Genomic DNA, 20,856 nt, shown 5'->3' on the forward strand with positions numbered 1-20,856 from the left:
CATTCCGAAAATCACTGGGGATAAATGATATTCACTGAAGAACAATTCCACAGAAAACTGATGTGGATTTGAAAAAAACATAAAATTGACCAACACTTGTATGCCCCTCCCTGTTTTTCAGAAAAATTTCGGTCCTGTCAAAGTCAGCTGATCAGAAACACCCTACTTCCACTAATTCTATGACTTATAAATGATATCATCTTACGTTACGCAAGATACATAAAAAATTCTTGTTATATGGAATCGCGGAAGAATATATTGAGTTCTACAGAAAAAAAATTAACAAATTCTGACACCATGCAAAATTTAATATTCTCCTGATCTTCTATATTTCGAATTCCTTCGTTAAGCCAAGTTCGGCAGATGAATGACTCCAAATGAGTTTGACTTAGGTCGGGGTCATGAGATGCTGTTATGTAACAATGTCATCGTTGTCGTTGTCGAGAGCTGGACTTATTAAATTGTTCCCACGCGTTGTTAAAGTCGAGAATTCGAGACTATTACCATAATGATGATGTAATGTTCGACCCAAGAGTCAAGACAAGTGTCCCAAAGATGCACGATGACCGGAATATACACCGAGTCACAGAACAGAGCGAATATAGAATAACAGCATTATCTGATTCCACTTTTGCAAGCTTGTGTCTAGGAACGAGAGCGTTATCATATATATTTCAGAAGATCCTTTATTTTCGCGCTAAAATATTCTTCTCTTCATCTCTATCGATGAATTTCTACCAAAATCCGTTCAAAATCAGTTGCGAAAGGAACGGGTCCAAAACCCCCACACCTCTTTCGCTCCACGCCACTGGCGTCTTCGACGCGAAATTCCCAGGTACGGCGCTTAGTCGAAAATCATCAAGTGGGCGATATTTCCAGAAATCCGACGTACCCGCGCCCCTGGCAACGTTCTCAATTTAGCGACCATTACGGAACCGCCTATCATCGCTACCTACCACCTGTCAAGTCGAATGCAGCAGTTAATCATCTAATGGTGAATAATGCAAGTTCGTTCGGCGGTCGCATCAAACCCCACGCTGGCAATCAACGGAATTTATGCATTTTTAAATTGACGCAACGTCAGAATCGACATTGCGACAAACGTCGCAACATTCAGGTTTTTCACGAGGGGTGTTTAGGCGTGGCGCGAATATTTGCAACAATTACGGATTTTTCAACGGATTGCTGCGAAGGACGGATAGGTCGGATGCGCAAACGCGTCCGATCGCGAGGGCGACGTTGTCGGTTGGTCGGAAAAATCGGGAATTGCGGGAACGCACATTTATGATTATTGCCTAGTTACAGGGGGAGGTCAATAATTAGCGAACCGAGGATGATTATCGGGGAGAATTGGCACTATAAAAGGTATATTTTCCATATTCAAAATGACATATGACCTATTCAGGTTTTATTTCATGAACTTTTGGAAGTGAGTACAGAAAAAAATTCTAAGCCCTACCTTCTGACATTTTCAGACAAATAGATTAAAAAAAGTTGTCAAAACATTTTTGGGTTTTAAATCAACGCTATGTTGCCCGTTCTACGTAAAAGTTTCTGTTATTACGTATTTTATCACAATGTCGAATCTCTTCGGAAAATATGTGACGAACATAATTGAAGTTTATACAAACTGATTGAAGGCATACCAAATCCAGTTATTTGCATGGAAAATGCAAGAGATCAGTATAATATCATAATATGTACTAGCTTTAGGAGAGATAATGTTCGTTATCTTCTTTGGCTAAAGTTTGAATACGTATAAATAGGTATTTATTGGTACCTCAAGATATTTACAATGTACCTAAGGACAAGTCAAATGAAAAAGAGAAAAATTAATTTTCGGGAACTTATTCTACGATGACATTCATCGAAAATCCTGTAGTAAACTTTACGCAAATTCACTCAAACATAAAATTCTCAAATGCCACCACTTTTTTGGGTCTCCCAATAGAAGGAAATTCTTTGTCATCCTCTTCATTCACAATCTTTCTGATTGTGGAAATATTCAGCTGACATATAAGTCGTTTAGATTCAGATGAAACATTATATAAATTCTCTTACATTGAATATGTTCTCTACCGTCTGACGTATTGTGGATTTAAGAATATCAGGGTATAACTATTTGAATGAGCGAACCTGAATTCTAAATAGCACTTCCTGAAACCCTGTCTCTTTTTTCAATCACTTTTGGCTTTGGCATTTTCGTAATATTAATTGATATAAGTTTTGGCAACGGCGTTATGACATTACCGACATTTCATGAGTGCCAACCTTACTCCGTTCTAGTTACAAAAACTTGAGAAAATTATTTCATGGCCAACCGACTGCTAAAATGAATGTGAATGGAGTATAGTTTCAATGTTTCATCCAGCCAAAATGCTACACAGTGGAGATCATTCAACAGCTTGACTACAGTACAATTCTTTTATAATCTAGAGCCAAAGGAGAAATTAAAACTATTTATTCCCAGAGATTTCGAAATTCATAATTTCCTGATGGATTCCCCCCATTAAGAATGAGGGATCAGTAGTGTTAGCATTCTGGAAGAGGCAAATGCTGTTTACCCACGTCACGAGATGCAGAACAGACCCATCATAGCCGCCGCTGTTCCCTTTTCCAAAAATAAATACGTATAATTTCGTACGTATATTATTCCCGAGGAACATGTGGGTCATGCATACGAACATCTATAATCAAATCTACGAATTTCTTCGTTTACCCGACCTTGGCGCTTATTTTCGTATTTTTATCGATTCAGACGGTCCGTTCGCAAATAGAGCAATTACCGGGCGAGAAAATAAACCTCTACGTTTTCGAGAGCGTCCGATACGATGCTGAAATGGACTCATCGAAATCAAAGGGATGCCGGTCTAATTCAATGACTTGCATCAATTCGTTTTTATTGATTTTTATTTTCGATAGGAACTGTTCAGTAATTTTGTGTGCATCAATCAACCTGTTCACATAGCACAATATTTTGGGGAATGCAGTGTTGGGGAGGCAAAACGTCACAGAAACAAGTTTCTGTAATCTGTGGTCACCCTGTCAATCAACAATCTATATTTAATCCATTCAGGAATGATTGACATCTCGGTTGGCTATGGAAAATCGAATTTAAGTTGGTAATAGCCCATAAGATTTTGTGTTGCGGAATTTAGGTTGGTATTGTGAATGAACAATGAACTATTGTATGTGAATCTATGCTCCGAGCCTCTGACCGACGATAATTTGAATTTTGTACTGCTGTTTATGTCCTTAATTTATTCGTACAAATTGGAAACAATATTGTATCAATTCTGAAAGCCGATCAATATGCCCTGAATTTGAATATTTCCTCTTTCCAAATTTTGTCTAGGTTATATTTATATATTCCAGTTCTGTGATTGAAATTACAGAAATAATTGAAGCTCTTTTGTGGTATTAAGCTGCGTCTGAACCTTCAAGACCTACTGGGATGTCAATCATTCTTGAATGGACTATAGCAACGTTCTAAAATTGATACTTCACAAAGAGGACAACGGGCTTATTTTTGTATGAAGCACATTAGCGCGATGAATTGTAAAAACGAGGTCAAACAACCTAATTATTGATATTTTAAGCATACGATCACATCAAGATCCTGCAAACAAAGAAACCGTTGAGATTGATATTTTTGACCGAGTTCATCCATCTTACCTATTTATGATTTCCCAAGATGAATCAAAGCTGCCTAGAGATGATGGATGAACCATAGAAAACAACCAAGAATGAAAAATGAGGAAACTCATAGCTCCAAAAAAGAATTGAAGAGCCCATTTTTTTTACAGTTCATTACACAGGGTGAATTTAAATAAAAAGATATGGCCATTTTAAGTTTTCATAATGAGCTGTGCTACCCCTGCAGAAACAAACTTCCCTTCAGAAAAACCAGCTAAATCTATTACACTACACATCTGTGGAACTTTTAAACAAAGTTGCATTCAGCCAAAGTACCTAATTTTCCGAATTTCAGTCAGAAATCATTCAGAATCTATTCAGCTGTTTTTGAGTTTTTCAAAATTTTTCGGAATTTCAAGTTAGCTCTCACAAATTCAGTTATGGAAAATTTCATTTCAGGTTCTGCAGCCATATCTTACCCAATTTTTCAGACTTCACTGATTTTTTTTTTTGAACATCAAATTAGGTACTGGAAAACGGCGGAGAAAGTATGAAGAATGCTCTCATTTTACAAAACGTTCAAGTATTCATTAGATCGTCCAACTTAGTTTCAAGAGTTGGGTTCTTTGAATTTGTATTATTTTTATGGTAAGTAATGGTCATGATGAGAAAATTGGAAGACGTGGGTAATATCTTGTGTTCGAAAAAGATTAATCAAATAAATGAAAAACTATATCCCGAAATTCATTTCATTTGATAAAACCGTTCTTGAGATAGAACTAAAAACAACTTTTTTTATGGTTTTTCAACAGCCTGTATATGACCTCAAGAATCTACTGTTAAAAGATTTGTAAAAGTCGAAGGCTCGCCCTGTATTTCTACTCGATGAACATTTCGAACGATGCACGTACAAAACTAAAATTTACTCACTCTGTTTGGTCCTGATCTTCTTGAAAAGGCAACGTGCAGTCTCCGTTAGGCTTATTGTTTATCGGTTCTGTTTCTTCTTGGACGGGACTTTCAAATATCAATGTCTCAACCATGGATCCATGGGAACTACCGAAAGAAACCCTGCAATTGAAAAAAAGCAACGGTAAAACGCCATTTAGTTGTTGAATGTGGAGTATTAGGCGATCTTCAAGGTCTAATGCGGAATGGAATTGTAATGAGCAATTTCAAGAATTTTAGTGGCAAAAATATCCACCGTATCTGCAATGGAATGAGAATCGAATATCACCTAGGCGTTAAAGGCAGATAAAAGCGTTGAAAAGAGAGATATTCGGTATTTACGATAGGAAAACAACAATAACCCAATTATTCTTCTCAAACATCGTAAAATTCACTTTTGTACCTTGGGACACCCAAGTACAAAATGCAATATTTTCACAAATCTTTATCGTCAGATTCTGAATAATTTCATTCTGTGTCGCTAAAAGAGTAAATTGAGGTACCTACGATCATTTCTACAACTTATGATATTCCAAGACCCAGATAGAAATCAATGAAAGGCCCTCTCGATGACATCGGATAACAAAGGTTGAAAAATAATCTAATTCAAACCAGTAATGACTGCGTATTGAATGCTATTGAAAAGCCGATCATGAAGCCTGTTTTGTTATTCTACCTTTATGATTTCAATGGGACAGAGTAACAAGAATCAGATGAATAGCACTCCTGTTTGTCGGTACAGGGTGGCGTACATTCATCTCTTTTTATTCGCAGCCGATGGGATGGAACGTCTGGTCAAGTATATTGGTACAACAGAAATGTGACGTCATAGGTGTTCCATTCGGTCTTTAGAAAGACTGCCAAGCCTCTAATTCAAAATCTGATGCCATCACACGTATGACAGCTTTGGTTTTAGTATTTTCTACTGAAGAGTACTGTTGCTTTGTTTGGTTCAACAGTACTCACATCAATAAAATTCTATTAGAAATTTTACTGGAACTGGAATCAAATCTACACCTCTGCGTTAACTATCCGTTTTTTTTTGCATAATATCTTTTCTTTTCTATTTTACCAGTGGCGTCCGTACTACAGCGGGACTGAATATTTTCAGAAAAAAAATGATACGCCACTGGTTTTTCCGACAATTAAAATTATTATTTAAATCCTTATTTAATTTGGAGCAAATTCGTTCTTTTGACTTTTTGCTGTACGAGGCATCATTTCCCGTTGAAAAAATAAAACACATTCTCATGCATGAAAAAATCGCCAAAATTTGATATGGTAGGTACATAATAACGATAAGACCGTAGAAAGCTTTTTATTGCTATATCAAATTTTGGCGATTTCTTCATGCATGAGAATGTGTTTTATTTTTTTTTACCGGAAACGGCAAAAACTCAAGAGACCGAATTTGCTCCAAATTAAATAAGGATTTAAATAGTCGGAAAAACCAGTGGCGTATCATTTTTTTCTGAAAATATTCAGTCTCGCTGCAGTACGGACGCCACTGGTAGAATAGAAAAGAAATGATATTATGCAAAAAGTGCTCCTTGTCGCTCAAAACCTATGTCTCAAATTTCATAAAAATATTTCGAGCAGTGTGAAAGTTATTAATGAAAAACATTTTTTTTTCTACAATTTTAACACCCCGTATCTTGGAGAGGAAACATTTCTCGACATATGCTCATATGACGAACTAGTGCTTATTTTTGATGTAGAATACGTGATTAAAATTTCTTGGTTACGATCTGGACCATCCTCTATAACTAATAAATTCATTAAAACCAAGTGTTCTGTTGTCACTAAGGCCCGGTACTTTTCACCGAATAAATTTTATTCACTGTCAATAAGTATCTGTCAAATAATTTCCTATCTGAAGGACATAGACATATAGACTCTCATATAGTCTCTATGTCTATGCTGGAGGATACCTTATTTCGGTGCTTTCAGATGAAGTTATTTGAGGAATAACAATTCTATGAAAACACGGTATACTAATTTTCACTGATTAATGTAAAATAAGACACCGCATTGTAGAAATTGTCATCATTCCAACTAGAAAGCAAATATTTCGTGAAAATCACACAAAGAATAACCATATATCCAGAATCTAAAAAATGACGTACCTTCATTCGATCTATGACAAATAAAATCCTATTAACGAGTTTCAATGACAGATTTATTCGATGAATAACACTATCTGAAAGTGAAAAGACTGCATTTTTACTTATCCTAAGAATAAGACTTATCTATCGAATAAATTTATTCGCACGTGAAAGTACCGGGCCTTAGTGTATTTCATAGAAGTAACGAAAGCGAAATCATCGACAGCCCCAAATAGAAACACGGTCCATTATTAGCTGAATTCATGACGCAACAACATACCGGACAATTAATATTAACTACGTGTACAATATTCCATCCACCTGTTAAAAATCTTTTTCAAATTGTCAACGCGTACGCGACACACGTGACACGACGAGTTGAACGAAAGCGGTAATTCGGAAATATCCGCATAGGCTTTTGGAAAACGTTCATTAGCGAAGCGAGGCGAAGTGGTTCTTCTGTCTCTTCTATACGTGGTGCGCTTTCTGCTCTTTCCCGTTACGGGGAACGGAAGATGTCTAGGGGGCTGGCCAGGAAATGGAATCCAAACATGGAGGCAATTTGGACCTGAATGGAAATGATGTTGCGTATTTGTTGGGTTTCCTTTTCGACGGCCCCTGATCGATGAATGTTTGATGGGGGGCTTTCAGACTGATGGCACGCGGTTAATGTGTTTGAACCGAGGGCTTAACACACCGTTCGTGATTTTTTTCATGCACTCTGAGGCCTTCGAATATGACCTATTTCTTTTGACGGTAAGTAGCGCATAAAAATGTCTGAAAGCAAACGTGAACAGGATAGAATGTTTAAATAGGATAGCTACGCTTACAGCGGCAGTTTTGCGAGGTTCTTGGTTAATCCTAAGAGCGAGATTAAAAGTAGATCTAGTGGATCAAAAGATCGGTATACAATGGCATCGACTCAGGGGATTTACAAGCGCCAGAATCTCGGCGCTTCACGAGTCCATCATCTTTTTAAAAAACCAAAAATCTAAATAAAAAAATCCACCTATCTGATCATCTGCTGAAGAAATGTCGAGTTTGCATCATTCAAATTACCACTTTCATAGAGGGTGAGTCTTTGATTTGTACAGGGTCTTTGTTATAGATGAATTGGAAAAAATCTTTCGTCAGTAAATTCTACGGATAAAAGTGCCTGAAAAGGTTCAAGTTTCAGATCTGTAACTTCAAAGACAAAAAAGTTATGACAACTTTTCGAACTCGAAAATTTTTTGCTAATAACTCGAAAACGAAGAATCGTAGGAGGCTCGTAGGAGGAATAAGGGTGATGTAATTCAAACCCTAAATCACGAATTTTTTGCATTACAACATGAGATTTGTTTGCAGGGGCGTTGTTCTGCAAAACAGAACGCCATTGGATAGCTTTTTCGCGTCTTTTCTCTTTAATTTTTTACCGAAGAGTGGTCAGTAATGCCGAATAGTAATCTCCGGTTATTGTTCTATCCTTATACAAAAAATCAATCATGATTATTCCATGGCAATCCCAAAAAACTAAAGCAATAACTTTTCCAGCAGATTTTTGGACACGAAATTTCTCTTAGGTCTTGGAGAACCAGAGTGTCGCTATTCCATCTATTGTTGTTTGTTTCTGGATCGTAGAAATGTACTCAAGTCTCATCCATAGTAACAATTCGGATTAAGAAGTCTACATCGTTTTCAAATCGAGCTCAGATCGAACGCGATGCTTCTACCCTAGCACACTTTCGGTCAACATTCAAACATTTGGGGATCCATTTTGCAGCAATTTTTCTCATGTCCAAATTGACGTGAACGATATGATGAACGCGTTCGTATGAAATATTCAGTGCTTCAGATATCCGTTTTAGCCCAATTCGACGGTCTTATAAAATCATGTCATGAACTGCATCGATATTTTCGGGAACTGTCACAGAAACTGGCCTTACCGATCGGTCATCATCTTCATTGGAAAATTTACCTCTTTTGAAGCTTGCAGTCCAATTTTTCACGGTCGCATACGAAGGACATTGATCACCAAGGGTATAAATATATCTTCGTAAATCGGCTCACCTCTTAACCCTTTTAAATACAGGTACTTGATGATGGCTCGATACTCCAATTTTTCGATTTTCACAATTTCGGTGGATATGTATTGCGTAACTCTGGTGTACTTTTTTGACCTCAAACTTCACACTGACACTTCTGATGAGTTATTGTTCGTTGCTATGGTAATATTTTTTTATGCATGAAACTGGTCTAGGCTAACTAGATATCAATACATCCTCGTATTTTTGTCTAGACAGAATCGGAAAAAATGCTTAGGAAAAAAAGTGTTTCTTTTGACCTCAAGAATCTACTGTTAAAATATATGTATAGAAGTAAAACACACGCCCTGCATAGGATGTGGCTGCAACATTTCCTTTTTCATAACCTGAAATGAAATTACTTCTGAAAATCCCTATACCTGACCAGCAAAAATATTTTAAAAGGACCCGAAACTCCGGAAAATTGCAAAAAACTCAAAAACGGCTGAATCGATTTCAACCAAAATCAATAAACTCCGTCACGCTCTAGATAAGCACCATGGCTCAGAATTTCGAAATCGCGAACTGCAGCGTGCCCAGAATAAATTTTTCAAGAAATCAAAAAAAAAAAAATTCGAATTCCTCCAAAATCTTTTTCACTCCGCATAATACTGTACTATGGAAGTATATTATTTCTGGAGTTCAGGAGTTTAACGCAATGATGATCAATCCCAATAATTTTCTCTTCAACCAAAGATTCTAGGTGCATTCTAAGTTTCCACGTGCTGATTCGATCAAGGGTCATACATTAAATTTAATGGTTACTCCCGGTATAGCAAGACACAACCTTTCATGCCCAATATTGAAAGTTGTCCCAGCACTCCTATCGCCTTGAAATAATACCTGGTTCACTAATGGACATTTCAGATGTGAACGACTTCATACATCGCGTCAACTTTCTCTCCTTCCACATAACATATCGAAAGTGGTTGCTGGTATTACATAACAGCAGCTTTTGAAGAGTTTGGGAAAATTCTATTTTTGGTTACTCATGTTACATAGAAGATGGGCTTCTTTCTCTTCTCCCACAGAAAATTATATCATAGTATTGATCTGACGGTACAGAGAAAAGTACTAAAAGCCATTTTTTTCATAAGAAATTCTTTTTTCATTTCACTACAACATTTGTAGATGACCTCGTTTCGTGTTTGATGTTATCAGTCAAATCATGACGATGTAATTTTGAGTTATCGGTGGAATTACTCAATTATTCTAAACCGTGCTCGATTGACTCAGAGGTATGCCGTTGATGACCGTTATATTCAAATAAGATACCATGTAATCGAACCAGGAATATTATATTCCTGAGTTTCTTCAAAATAGATAGTAAAACTGGAGCTGAATATCATTAACTGTGCATTTTTGCTGATTTACATAAAGAAAAGCGTGAAAATATAAACATCATTCCCTGAATTTTTAATTATTTAAGTTGTCCCACAAGGGGTTCTAGCTTCATAAAGTGACATTTTCGAACCTAAGTCCATGAAAACTCGTCTCCCTGTATGTGTGTATATAAAAGTGTATGGATCTAGCCCAAGAATTGAGAAGTAACGAACCATAGTTCGTAGTTCAATGTGTCGACGGTGTCGTTATCATTTCTATGTATATTTTGACAGAGCAAAGCCAGAGAGAACAGTGGAAAACCAGCAAATTCTATGGTTTTCCACTGTGATGTGTCAATCCCTTACCTCTTCAAGGGTTGCGGTCTTCCCCCATTAATGAATTTTGGCTTCCCCTTATCGCTCAGACTTGTATTAGTCATAGAACTATGACTGACGGTGGCTGTTGTGGCGTCGCTCAGGAAACTGTTGATGCTCGTGTCTTTGCCGATAGAACCCAAGCCCGAAGCGTCTCCCTTTCTAGCGTCCGTTCCTTCATTGATGAGGGCCCGTTCGAACTTGCCCGCACCCTCTTCTTCATCGATGCCGTCTAATTCAGCCAATGGTTTCTCTTCTACCGCCGGTAACATGTAGGAGAGCATGGCTTGATTTGCCGTTTTTTCGCATCGCGCTACATCCTCACCAAGCCAGGCGGCTGCAATAAAAAAATCACAGGATTATGTACAGAAGATAATATAAAGAACATAAGACTATGTTCAGCAAGAAAAAATTCTATATTTTTATAGTATTCCATTAAAGAATTACTGATATTTCGATCGGTGGCTGTGGAAAATCGAATTTAAGTTGGTAATAGACCATAAACATAGACATAGTCTCTATGTTTATGCACATAAAGTAAAATTTTGAGTTGCGGAGAATAAGCACTGAGCACTGACCCATACACATAGAATTTATTTACAAGGTTAGTATATCTATGCCCATACGCCAATTGAATATAACTCTATGCACTGACCAAGGATATTTTCAATTTCATACTGTTGTTTAAATTTGATTTTTAATTGAATAAATCTCTTAATGGGTCATATGCATAAAGAAGTAGTAAATGCTTTCACTTCAGTTTATTGAAAAGAAATTATACATTTTATAAGGAACTGACAAAGATAGTATTATAGTAAAAGCAAATACTTTTCTTTATGCATACGACTCAATGGGTAGAAAAAATAATTGTATCAATATTGTAGGCAGATTAATTTGAGTATGTATTTCTCATAGACTCTCTATGTCTATGAGAAATCATAGACAGTATTTCTTAACTTACTTTCCTAATTTTAGTTCTGTGATTGAAACTATAGAAATTTTTGTAGATCTATTGGACTTCCAGGCCCCTTTCAATAATTCTTCAATGGACTGTCTATTATACCATAATAATTTCAACTCAAACCAAATAATAGCTCTTCTAGTTGTTTTGGAGGCTTAATAACTAAAGTAAAACCCCAAGTATTAGTATATTTCTGCAGTTGACATATTTTCGGTTGCACCCCGTACACAGCATACAATGTATCAAATCTCCCCAATGTGCACTGTCTGTACATCCGCAAACTTATTGATCAATCATAGCGCCGCGCTATCCCCGCGTTTAAAAATAAACACAGCGGGCACCGGCACATGACAGCTGAGATGTTTACGTATCCAATTCGCGAAATGAATGAGCAAAATAGCCAATTTCGACGTAAATCCAGCTCTACCGTTTAACGACTTATCGTAAAAACGCTACGTTAAAATTTAACAATTCATAGAAAAACAATAAGCGATACGTATGCATTTTTAAATCGGCGAATTCGAAGGTTATCTATGATTTTTTGAATTGGAAATCTGTGTACTCCGCACATTTTCCTATCGCAACCGCTGAAAGAATGGTTAGATATGTGGTTTTTCTGATATTTCCGCATTTACCTGGATGCAGTTATGTCCATATCACCGTCATTATGCACTCTGCAACTACGTAGGTACGAACGGCCAAGTTCAAGTCCGAGATAAATTCACAGAACAGAAACTGACAACCTGGAATTTGACTGCTGATCAATCGACGGTCTCAAGCGGCATCCGCTACGCGTACTTCGGACGATCCCTGGCGTCGCGATCCGGTGAAAATCGTATTATGAATTCCCGATTGAATGCACGCGGCGTACAAGTTCACTTCCACGGTGAATTTGTTTTCAGAATGGATTTTACTTCCTTGTGCGGGAAGGACGCATGCGCGTCCGTCTACGTACGCGGACGTTCTATCCGAAAGGAGGTATCTCCATGCCTCCGGTTGGTACAGAAATTGCCGGAAGATTGTGTAGAATTTGAAATTGTACCAATTACCGATCTGCAACACTCCGGGCAAAAAATTAAATGAGATTTGAAAAATAGATCTGTATGGCTCGAAACATCTTTCAGAGGAAAATAATCGAAAAATACTTACAACCTACTACAACTTTGTGCGGATGAAGCTAGTGAGACCTCCAATCTAAAAAAAAATCAAAACAATTATTCTTTCGCTAGACTAGATCGAATCCACATTTTTGAGGCAAAAAGAGAGTAAAAGGGTGATTCTTAGAGCCCCAATTATAGAGGAATACCACCTTAAAATCTCATGGAACTGCTCGTAATGAAAATCTTTCAAATTCGTATTTAAATTCAATCATAGAATTTCACTAAGTATCGGCCGCATCTCAAAAAGATTTCTGTGGATTCTTGTAACGCCATAACATTTGAAAACTACGCATCTATGCTGAAATTGCCAGGAAACATGAATGATCCTATTCACCATTCTCTGATGGCTTCATATAGATAAATATTGAAATCATCTTATTATGAATATCAGCTGTGAATGAAGAACCATTTTCCTCTTGAACTTATTCTGACAAATAAGAAGGAAACCTTGCAGAAAGTATTTCTCTTTGAACTGTTAATTCAGTGTGTCTATACGTTCGAAGGCGTATAATGTAAGACAATGAACGTAAGATGAAGCATGAACCTTCTATGGACAATTTACTGAACCATTTCTGTTCTTCCCATTATTCTCATGATGTAATAACTGCAATTAAAGTGATTAGCCCAGCTCTAGCAGCAAGAAAGCAGTAATTAATAGAGTGTATCTGATAATTTACTATCAAATTGCGCCAAGTATTGTGTTCAACTCATACAGCGTTCAGAAATGGAACTGAGAAAAGCTGCATATATAGTATAGCGAAATTTTAAACACATCACTTTACCACTACCATCCTTTTTTTATTTAAGCCTCAATTCTGGCTCGAAAGTGGCTGAAATTTGAAATCTATGGATATTTCTCATATTCATAGAGTCATAGAGTATCAGTTTAAATCACAGACTTATTGAAGCTTTTTTAGTCTATGGTTTCTTTAGTATCTGAAATAAAACCACAGAACTAGGCACCACGTGTAAGCATAGAATATTGTCACCCCCGTATCTGACGTTTGGTATTTCTATGCATTAGGTGAGAATTTTGGGGGTGATCGGTGATACTCTCTGATCATTCTTATGCACTTTAGTCGATACGCCCCTGTGAAATCACAGACTGTAGTTCCGTCGCGAGAAGAAGGCAAGTCATTGATTACGATGCGAAAATGTATTCGCCTCGTCGCTTGAACGGGCGGCTTATTAAAAAATTTCGATGCGAAGCACGTAGAGTGTGGGAAATCACGAATGAATACAGAGTGAGAAAAAGTCCTGTCGGTTTTAAATCGGTCAGATGGATATCCCTTTAGCAGTGCGTGGAAGGAATGTATTACGATAAGAAATTTATACACTCATCGCTGAAAAATTCGTTGGTACAATCACATAAAAAGTGGTTCACTTTCACATCCGAAGGAAAACTAAGTTTACTCCGCACTTGTTCCTAGGAACGAAGGAATCATTATTTCATCCCCCATCAATGCAGAAATTCATCATAATCTATGCGTTTCCTTGAGCATTATGGTTATTCATCAGCATAGACATAGAGACAGTCTCTATGTCTATGTTCATCAATCACATTATTTGATCTACGAACCATAAAGGCGAAAACACACCAAATTTTCTACAAACCTTGGAACATAGATACATACCTATATCTATTTTCCAAGCCACAAACATTCTGTAAACACTACTCGTATAAAAATAAAACAACCATATTAGACAAACTATTTTATTTCACAACCTTTCCATTTTTTACCTTCCTTCTGTCAACTCTAACATTTGGCAACGAATCTTCGTAGATATAAAATTTTTAATTTAACTACTAATAGTACTGATATTGGGGTTATGGTGCAAAATTTTCAATTCGGTGCTCTCTATAAGCAGGGGAACGCTGTCCGATGATCCTTGTTTGTTGCTTTCCGAAGTTACTGGGCTCAAATCTATATTTTCGACACCGTTGCATTGCTTTGGGATACCGTCCGATGTGACTTCCTTCAGCTTCGGCTTGTTTGCATTTGGGAAGAATACCTTAAGTTTGGCGAAAATATACCAATTCTGAAAGAGAAGAGATATGATAATAGGGAAATGACAAGAATGGTTTATTGGCATATTTAAGACACGTCATAGTTGCCACTGTCAGTAAAATTCAAATCACTCCCAGGCTTTTTTGATTTCTGAATGAAACTTAATTAAACCCGCACATATTTGAGATGAAATTTAGTCTTGAGTATGATCCTGAGCTGTCAACATGAAAAATTCAATCAAAATCGGTGCAGTAGTTTCTAAGTTCTCGAAGAGTATTTCTCAGAAATACAGTACAATCGCGTTAATATGAACACGCGATCATATGAACCACTCCGTAATATGAACACAAATTTTTTTGTATGGACTACTCTGTAATATGAACAAAGTAGAATCTCACTAGTATAAACTTGTTGTAACTTGTCTATTTTATTCCAAGGAATGAATTTGTTTTCACGATTTATCTTTAGTTTGATTGAGATAATTACTCTGAAAAACACACATGAAAAAGTGGTTTTATCGAAATTTTTCGCGAAGAAGACTCAGTCTAAAATAACATCATTTTTCTCCACAAAGGATAAGTCATTATAATTAACTTTAATTTATTATTTTTTGAATATATGATGGTTTTTCTTTTTCAGTAGACTTTTTATGTATAATTATCATCGATATTTTTGTACTCAGTAAGAAAAAAACCTAAAGAACCTGTAAAAAAATTATTTTTCTTGATCTTCAGAAATATGAACAGTTCCTGTAATATGAACAAGCCGGAATTTTTTGTGTTCATATTAACGCGATTGTACTGTATCACCGTACCCGTAGATCTGAACGTGATAAATATTCTAAAAAAGTAACCCTTTATACTTAAAGGGTTTTGTCGCATGTTTTACACACCCTCCGAGATGCATAAGAGAAAAGTCCCTCCATGATGAAATATTACAAAATTTCATGACAAATACCCATTGTAAAAACGATCGGTCTAGTGTATGGGCCAATTATAGCGCATCATCATGAAATTCCATGATGCTAAAAACAACGTATCCGCTATCATCGCCGCGTTCTTCGTGCTTTCATAATATAAGCATTATAGAAAATGACCACGATAATGGTATACTAATTTAGACAAATAGTTGCCTGCATATCCACAGTTAAAACTTGGATTTTCAGATTTGAGGGCTTTGCTCACAGGATGTGCAAGAACATCTTTGAAAATCGTGGTAATTGTCGATATACCGGGTGTCCACGTATCAAGAGAGATTCGAATCAATCCTGAGCGAAAAATTATTGGATACAATAACCACATTGAAATAAATCTAATCTAGACGGCTGTGATTTAATACATTGGCCCAGAGCATTTACTTGCAAGAGCTTCTTGAGTTCATGAAAACTCTTATTGAATACCAAAAAGGTTTTTCCCTTTCTTTATGTAAACAAACATGGAGGTAAAGGAGTTCCATGTAAACAAAGTACTAAGTTACAAAAATGAAATTGAATTATAATCCTAGTTGTCGATCGATATACGAGGATATATGAAAAATTCTAAGCCTAATATAGAACCAAACAAAATTTCAATGTCAAAATATTTTATTACTCAAAATATTCTCCTCTTAATTGGATACATTTATTACAGCGAACCTGCAACGTCTCTAGACCTTTCAAAAAAAATGTTTCTTCTCGCTCTGCAAACCAGACCTCCACAGCTTTTATTACCTCCTCGATGGAAGAAAATTTACGACCTTTTAAACTTATAGTTTAGTTAAGTTCAGTTGAGGAAAGAGCCAAATCTGGTGAATAAGGCGGGTGCTCTAGTAATTCAAACCCTAAATCACGAATTTTTTGCATGGCAACATGAAATCTGTGTGGCAGGGGTGTTGTCTTGCATAAACAAAACACCTTTGGATAGCTTTCCGCGTCTTTTTTCTTTAATTTTTCCCGTAGAGTGTTTACTAATGTCGAATGGTAATCTCCGGTTATTGTTCTACCCTTATCCAAAAAAAAATCAATCATGATTACTCCATGGCAATCCCAAAAAACTGAAGCAAGAACTTTTCCAGCAGTTTTTTGCACACGAAACTTCTTAGGCCTTGGAGAACCAGAGTGTCGCCATTCCATCGATTGTTGCTTTGTTTCTGGATCGTAGAAATGTACCAAAGTCTCAATAACTCTATAACAATTTCGGTTTCAGAAGTCTACATCGTTTTCAAATCGAGCACAGATCGAACGCGATGCTTCTACCCTTACACGCTTTTGGTCAACATTCAAACATTCGAGTATCCATTTTTCAGCAATTTTTCTCATGTCCAAATTGAAATGAACTATATGATGAACGCGTTCGTCTGAAATATTCAGTGCTTCAGATATCCGTTTTAGCCCAATTCGACGGTCTGATAAAATCATGTCATGACCTGCATCGATATTTTCGGGGACTGACACAGAAACTGGCCTTCCCGATCGGTCATCATCTTCAATGGAAAATTTACCACTTTCGAAGCTTGCAGTCCAATTTTTCACGGTCGCATACGAAGGACATTGATCACCAAGGGTATTAAGCATATCTTCGTAAATCTGCTTACCTCTTAACCTGGTTTATTTTTTTGACCTCAAACTTCACACTGACACTTCTAATGAGTTATTGTTCGTTGCTATGGTAACGCAATATATTTTTTATGCATGGAACTGGTCTAGGCTAACTAGATATCAATACATCCTCGTAGTACTGATTGACTCACCCTGGATATGCACATTTAGCTTAAACCATTTGAAGGTTTGTTTATCTCCCGTGTGAGTGAGGTAAATAGCCCATCAAGATCGTGCGATTTATATAAATTTCTCTCGCGAGATAAGAATATATCCCCTCAATGAAGAATTACTCACCAAACAGCAGCTGGTGAAGGCATACACGACTGCCATCGAACTGCCCTCTCTCACATTCTCGAGGGCCAACACCAGGAAGAACCAAACGATGTCGTACATCGTCTGCATGGCGCACAGTCTCCTCAGGCAGGACTTGGAGGCGCGTAAATTCACAGCGTCTACGTTGGAGCACTTCTTCCCCATCACCACCTCCATCTGGGTGTTGTACAGGGTGAGTGAGTCCAGGTTGCTGTTGGCCTGCAGGGTGTTCAGCTCCATGTTGAATATGCCGATACCCTTGATGCAGTACACGGCCGTGAGAATCATCAAGCAGAAGACTGGGACCATGTAGTTTATTATCATGCCTCTTTGGACAGACATGAAGCAGTATTTGCGGGTTTCGTAGCTCTGGGGGGCCAGCAAGAAAGATACCTGCGGATCAGGAAGGTCGTTCATTTTTTTTATGGCTTGCCTGTTGGTGCAACCAAATATTGGTAGTGAAGATAGAGCATAAAGGTTGTTGTCATGAAGAAAATCATTAAAATCTCTAAACAAAAACTTATTTTGGAAAATCCAATATTGTGACCAGAATGGATTTGACTACGCTACTGAATTCTGTATAAATTTGCATTTATAACTTGAAAACAAAAAAGATAGAGGGATGTGGTGTTGGGCAGCATACATCTTTGGATAATCGAGATAGATAATGTGCCATATCCATTTTCCCTAACTTTAATAACGTATAACAGAGCTGCCATCTGCCATTCAGTCCCATCAAATTTTGCCTGCCTTGTACGCAGATCAAAAAGCTTGATTGGAGTACAATTTGGGAGTTCCCATCAGTCATTATTCGTTTAAGGAAAACTTACCAAGGAAAACAACATAGGTAGTCCATAGCCACATATGAAATAATATTTTCTCTTAGGGGGCTCCTTCCTGCAGAAAACTTTGAAAATATGGAAGCAATAGATGAATATCCATACTGACGACATCATGTGGAAGTACGTCAGTAGCAGGGCTACTAGGAGGCACTCGACGTAGTACTTGGTTTCCTGAAGAGAAAACGAAAGTATTCGTACTATTTCCGAATACCAATTTATCCTACCACCGACACGTGTTTCGCATGCACAGTAGCATCTTCAGGAGGTCAAAGATGTAGCTAACTCAGTTTTTCGATGATTTACTTACGAAAATTCCTAGTATGAAGGCTACGTTCGTGACACCAAATGAGAACATCAGATGCAGGAACAGCTCCTTCAGGTCCTTTTTGGTATGGATGTCTTTCTTCACCAAAATCAACAGAATGGTCGAGATCTGAGCGACGGTACTGAGTACAGAACCCACAATGATGATTTCTGACGCGAAAGGTCTGCGGCCAACCTTATTTCCAGACCCATAGTAAATATACATCAGGTTATCTATGAAATCGTGCTCTTTCAGATCTCCATCGACAGTTTCCTCGGCCTTGTCCGACGTTTCAGCAGAATCCCTTTCTGTTGCGTCATCAGGAATGGGAATTATCAAGGAGTCCGAAGAGAATTCCACATCCAGACTGTTGTTATTGAAAATTTCGTAATCGGCGTAGTTTATTTGGTAATATTCGCCAGAAGATCTCTTTTTGGTCGAGTTGGAAGTCCCTAAAAATGGGTTTTTAGTGAAGTGTTTATCCAATCCATCTAGTGATAAACACACATTTCTTTACTTAGGTCATTCTTATTGAAAAAGCTCAGATTTCGAAATTTGTTTTGATACATCGCAATTTTTTTACTTGTCAAGAGAACAGGAACAAACGAATTTTATGCTTTGTTGAGCTTCTTTGAAGAGTAAAAAAAATTTGTTATATTTTTGCAACTCTACGTTTTTCAGCAGGTGTTTACCATTAGTGTTATTATTTTTCACGTTCAAAAAATTTTTACGAATACATCAATATTTGCATTTTTCCTCTATAAAAAAATCTTACCTCCGACATGCTGGCTGACAAAACATATAACTCCAAATATTGCCCAAATCCATAAAGTTTTCATTTTGGACAGTTCAAACCTGCGTTTTTCATTATATTTTGCAAATTCATCATTATTCGCTGTTGGGTTTTTTGCTTACATTCACATTATTGTGTTTTGGTCGATTCTCTAGGATGATTGGGAGATACTGGACCATCCGAGTGGACCAGTAAAACAGTGGAAGCCTCAGGAGCTTCAGAATTGAACGTTACATATTTTGTCGCCTTTATATCCACGCTTGCGTTGTATAACATGGATCAATAAGGAAAACTTTTGAAAATGTCAACGTGTGGTATACGCTCACCTTAAAAATAGATGCTTCGGAGAATGTTTTTGCATTTAACACACAACAATTAATTCTAGTCATAAAGTCAACCAAATAATATTTTGATTTGGTCAAGATTTCCAATGCCATATATAAATATCTCCGTCAAATTTTTTCCCAAAAATAACAAAACAGAGGTGGGTAAATTTAGAAAACATTTTGGATTTTGGGGCTATCTGTGCGCGTTTTGGATTTCCTCTGTCGAAAGCACAGATTACAGAGTAGGAGTCGAAAGAGCGCGACCTTAGGGGTAACTTTATTAAATAATTCTGCCTCCCTCCCGACTGTTAGTTGTTTTCCCCCCTAGCTCATGCATTTTCGTCGCAAATTTTGTAACATCCTGTATTTATTTATGTACCTACATCATGGACTATCTAATGAATATTTGACCGTTTTGTAAAATAAAAGTATTCTTCATAAGGATAAATTCAGATGCATACCACCCGACGATATGAATATCGACAAGTGTTACGATCTGAATTCAACTAGCCAATTTGCCATCGTCTTTCAGTATTCTTCATATTTTCTGTATAATGCGCCGTTTTGGAAAGAGGATGTTCAAAAATTATAAAGTATCTATGAAATTTGGAAAATTGGGTACTTTGGCTGAATACAACTCTGTTTAAAAGATCCACAGATGTGTAGTGTCACAGATTTTGCTAGTTACTCTGAAGGTTATTTCGTTTTCCAGGGGCTCATTATAAAAAATTAAATTGGCTATATATAGATTAGGGGTGAATCGGAAAAAATGGGATAGAAAAAAAGTGTTTCTTTTGACCTCAAGAATCTAATGTTTGTACGAGTCAAAGACTCACACCGTATATGCTGTTCGCTGTTCTTCGTTGTCATCGCACCACCTAAAAACTGCTGAACCGATTTTATCAACTTTTTTTTGAAACCTTCCTCATACTTTTGAGACGGTTCTTACAGAAGAAAAATTCGAGAATGTTGCCTGGGTAAAGCAAGAAAACTGATCGCTGAGGCTAGTATTGAATAAAAATTTGACAATATCGAACTTGAAGTAGCAGCACGAATTAATTTGTTAAAAGCTCAAGATTGATGATAATTCACAAGTTTCAATATTCATTTTTGTGATAGTAT

The 20,856-nt window shown here is 37.0% G+C and overlaps 2 protein-coding genes across 2 annotated transcripts in view; both read right to left on the reverse strand.

The window, feature by feature from the left end:
* The window catches only part of LOC123310438, a 30,793-nt gene extending 18,479 nt beyond the window's left edge, over positions 1-12,314 (reverse strand). Inside the window, exons 1-3 of the mRNA XM_044893909.1 lie at positions 12,046-12,314; positions 10,441-10,786; positions 4,567-4,707 (exon numbers count right to left, since the gene is read on the reverse strand). Coding sequence (XP_044749844.1) covers positions 4,567-4,707; positions 10,441-10,733 — 434 coding nt within the window. The 5' untranslated portion in view covers positions 10,734-10,786; positions 12,046-12,314. The remainder of the gene's footprint in view (positions 1-4,566; positions 4,708-10,440; positions 10,787-12,045) is intronic.
* Positions 12,315-14,270: 1,956 nt separating this feature from the next.
* On the reverse strand, positions 14,271-19,620 carry LOC123313996. Its single transcript, XM_044899110.1, has 5 exons — positions 19,391-19,620; positions 18,619-19,067; positions 18,300-18,482; positions 17,452-17,862; positions 14,271-14,610 (listed from the first exon to the last, which is right to left on the reverse strand). The coding sequence occupies exons 1-5, from the start codon at positions 19,452-19,454 to the stop codon at positions 14,371-14,373; spliced, it is 1,347 nt and encodes a 448-aa protein (XP_044755045.1). The 5' UTR covers positions 19,455-19,620; the 3' UTR covers positions 14,271-14,370.
* Between the last annotated feature and the right edge of the window lie 1,236 nt (positions 19,621-20,856).

The sequence above is a fragment of the Coccinella septempunctata genome, chromosome 1, assembly GCF_907165205.1.
Source record: "Coccinella septempunctata chromosome 1, icCocSept1.1, whole genome shotgun sequence".
NCBI lineage: Eukaryota > Metazoa > Arthropoda > Insecta > Coleoptera > Coccinellidae > Coccinella > Coccinella septempunctata.

Coding starts and splice junctions, on each gene's coding strand:
- LOC123313996 (XM_044899110.1), bottom strand. CDS start 19,454: ATGAAAACTTTATGGATTTGGGCAATATTTGGAGTTATATGTTTTGTC. Junction 19,068..19,390: donor TGTCAGCCAGCATGTCGGAG/GTAAGATTTTTT, acceptor ACCCATTTTTAG/GGACTTCCAACTCGACCAAA. Junction 17,863..18,299: donor TACCTATGTTGTTTTCCTTG/GTAAGTTTTCCT, acceptor CCTGATCCGCAG/GTATCTTTCTTGCTGGCCCC.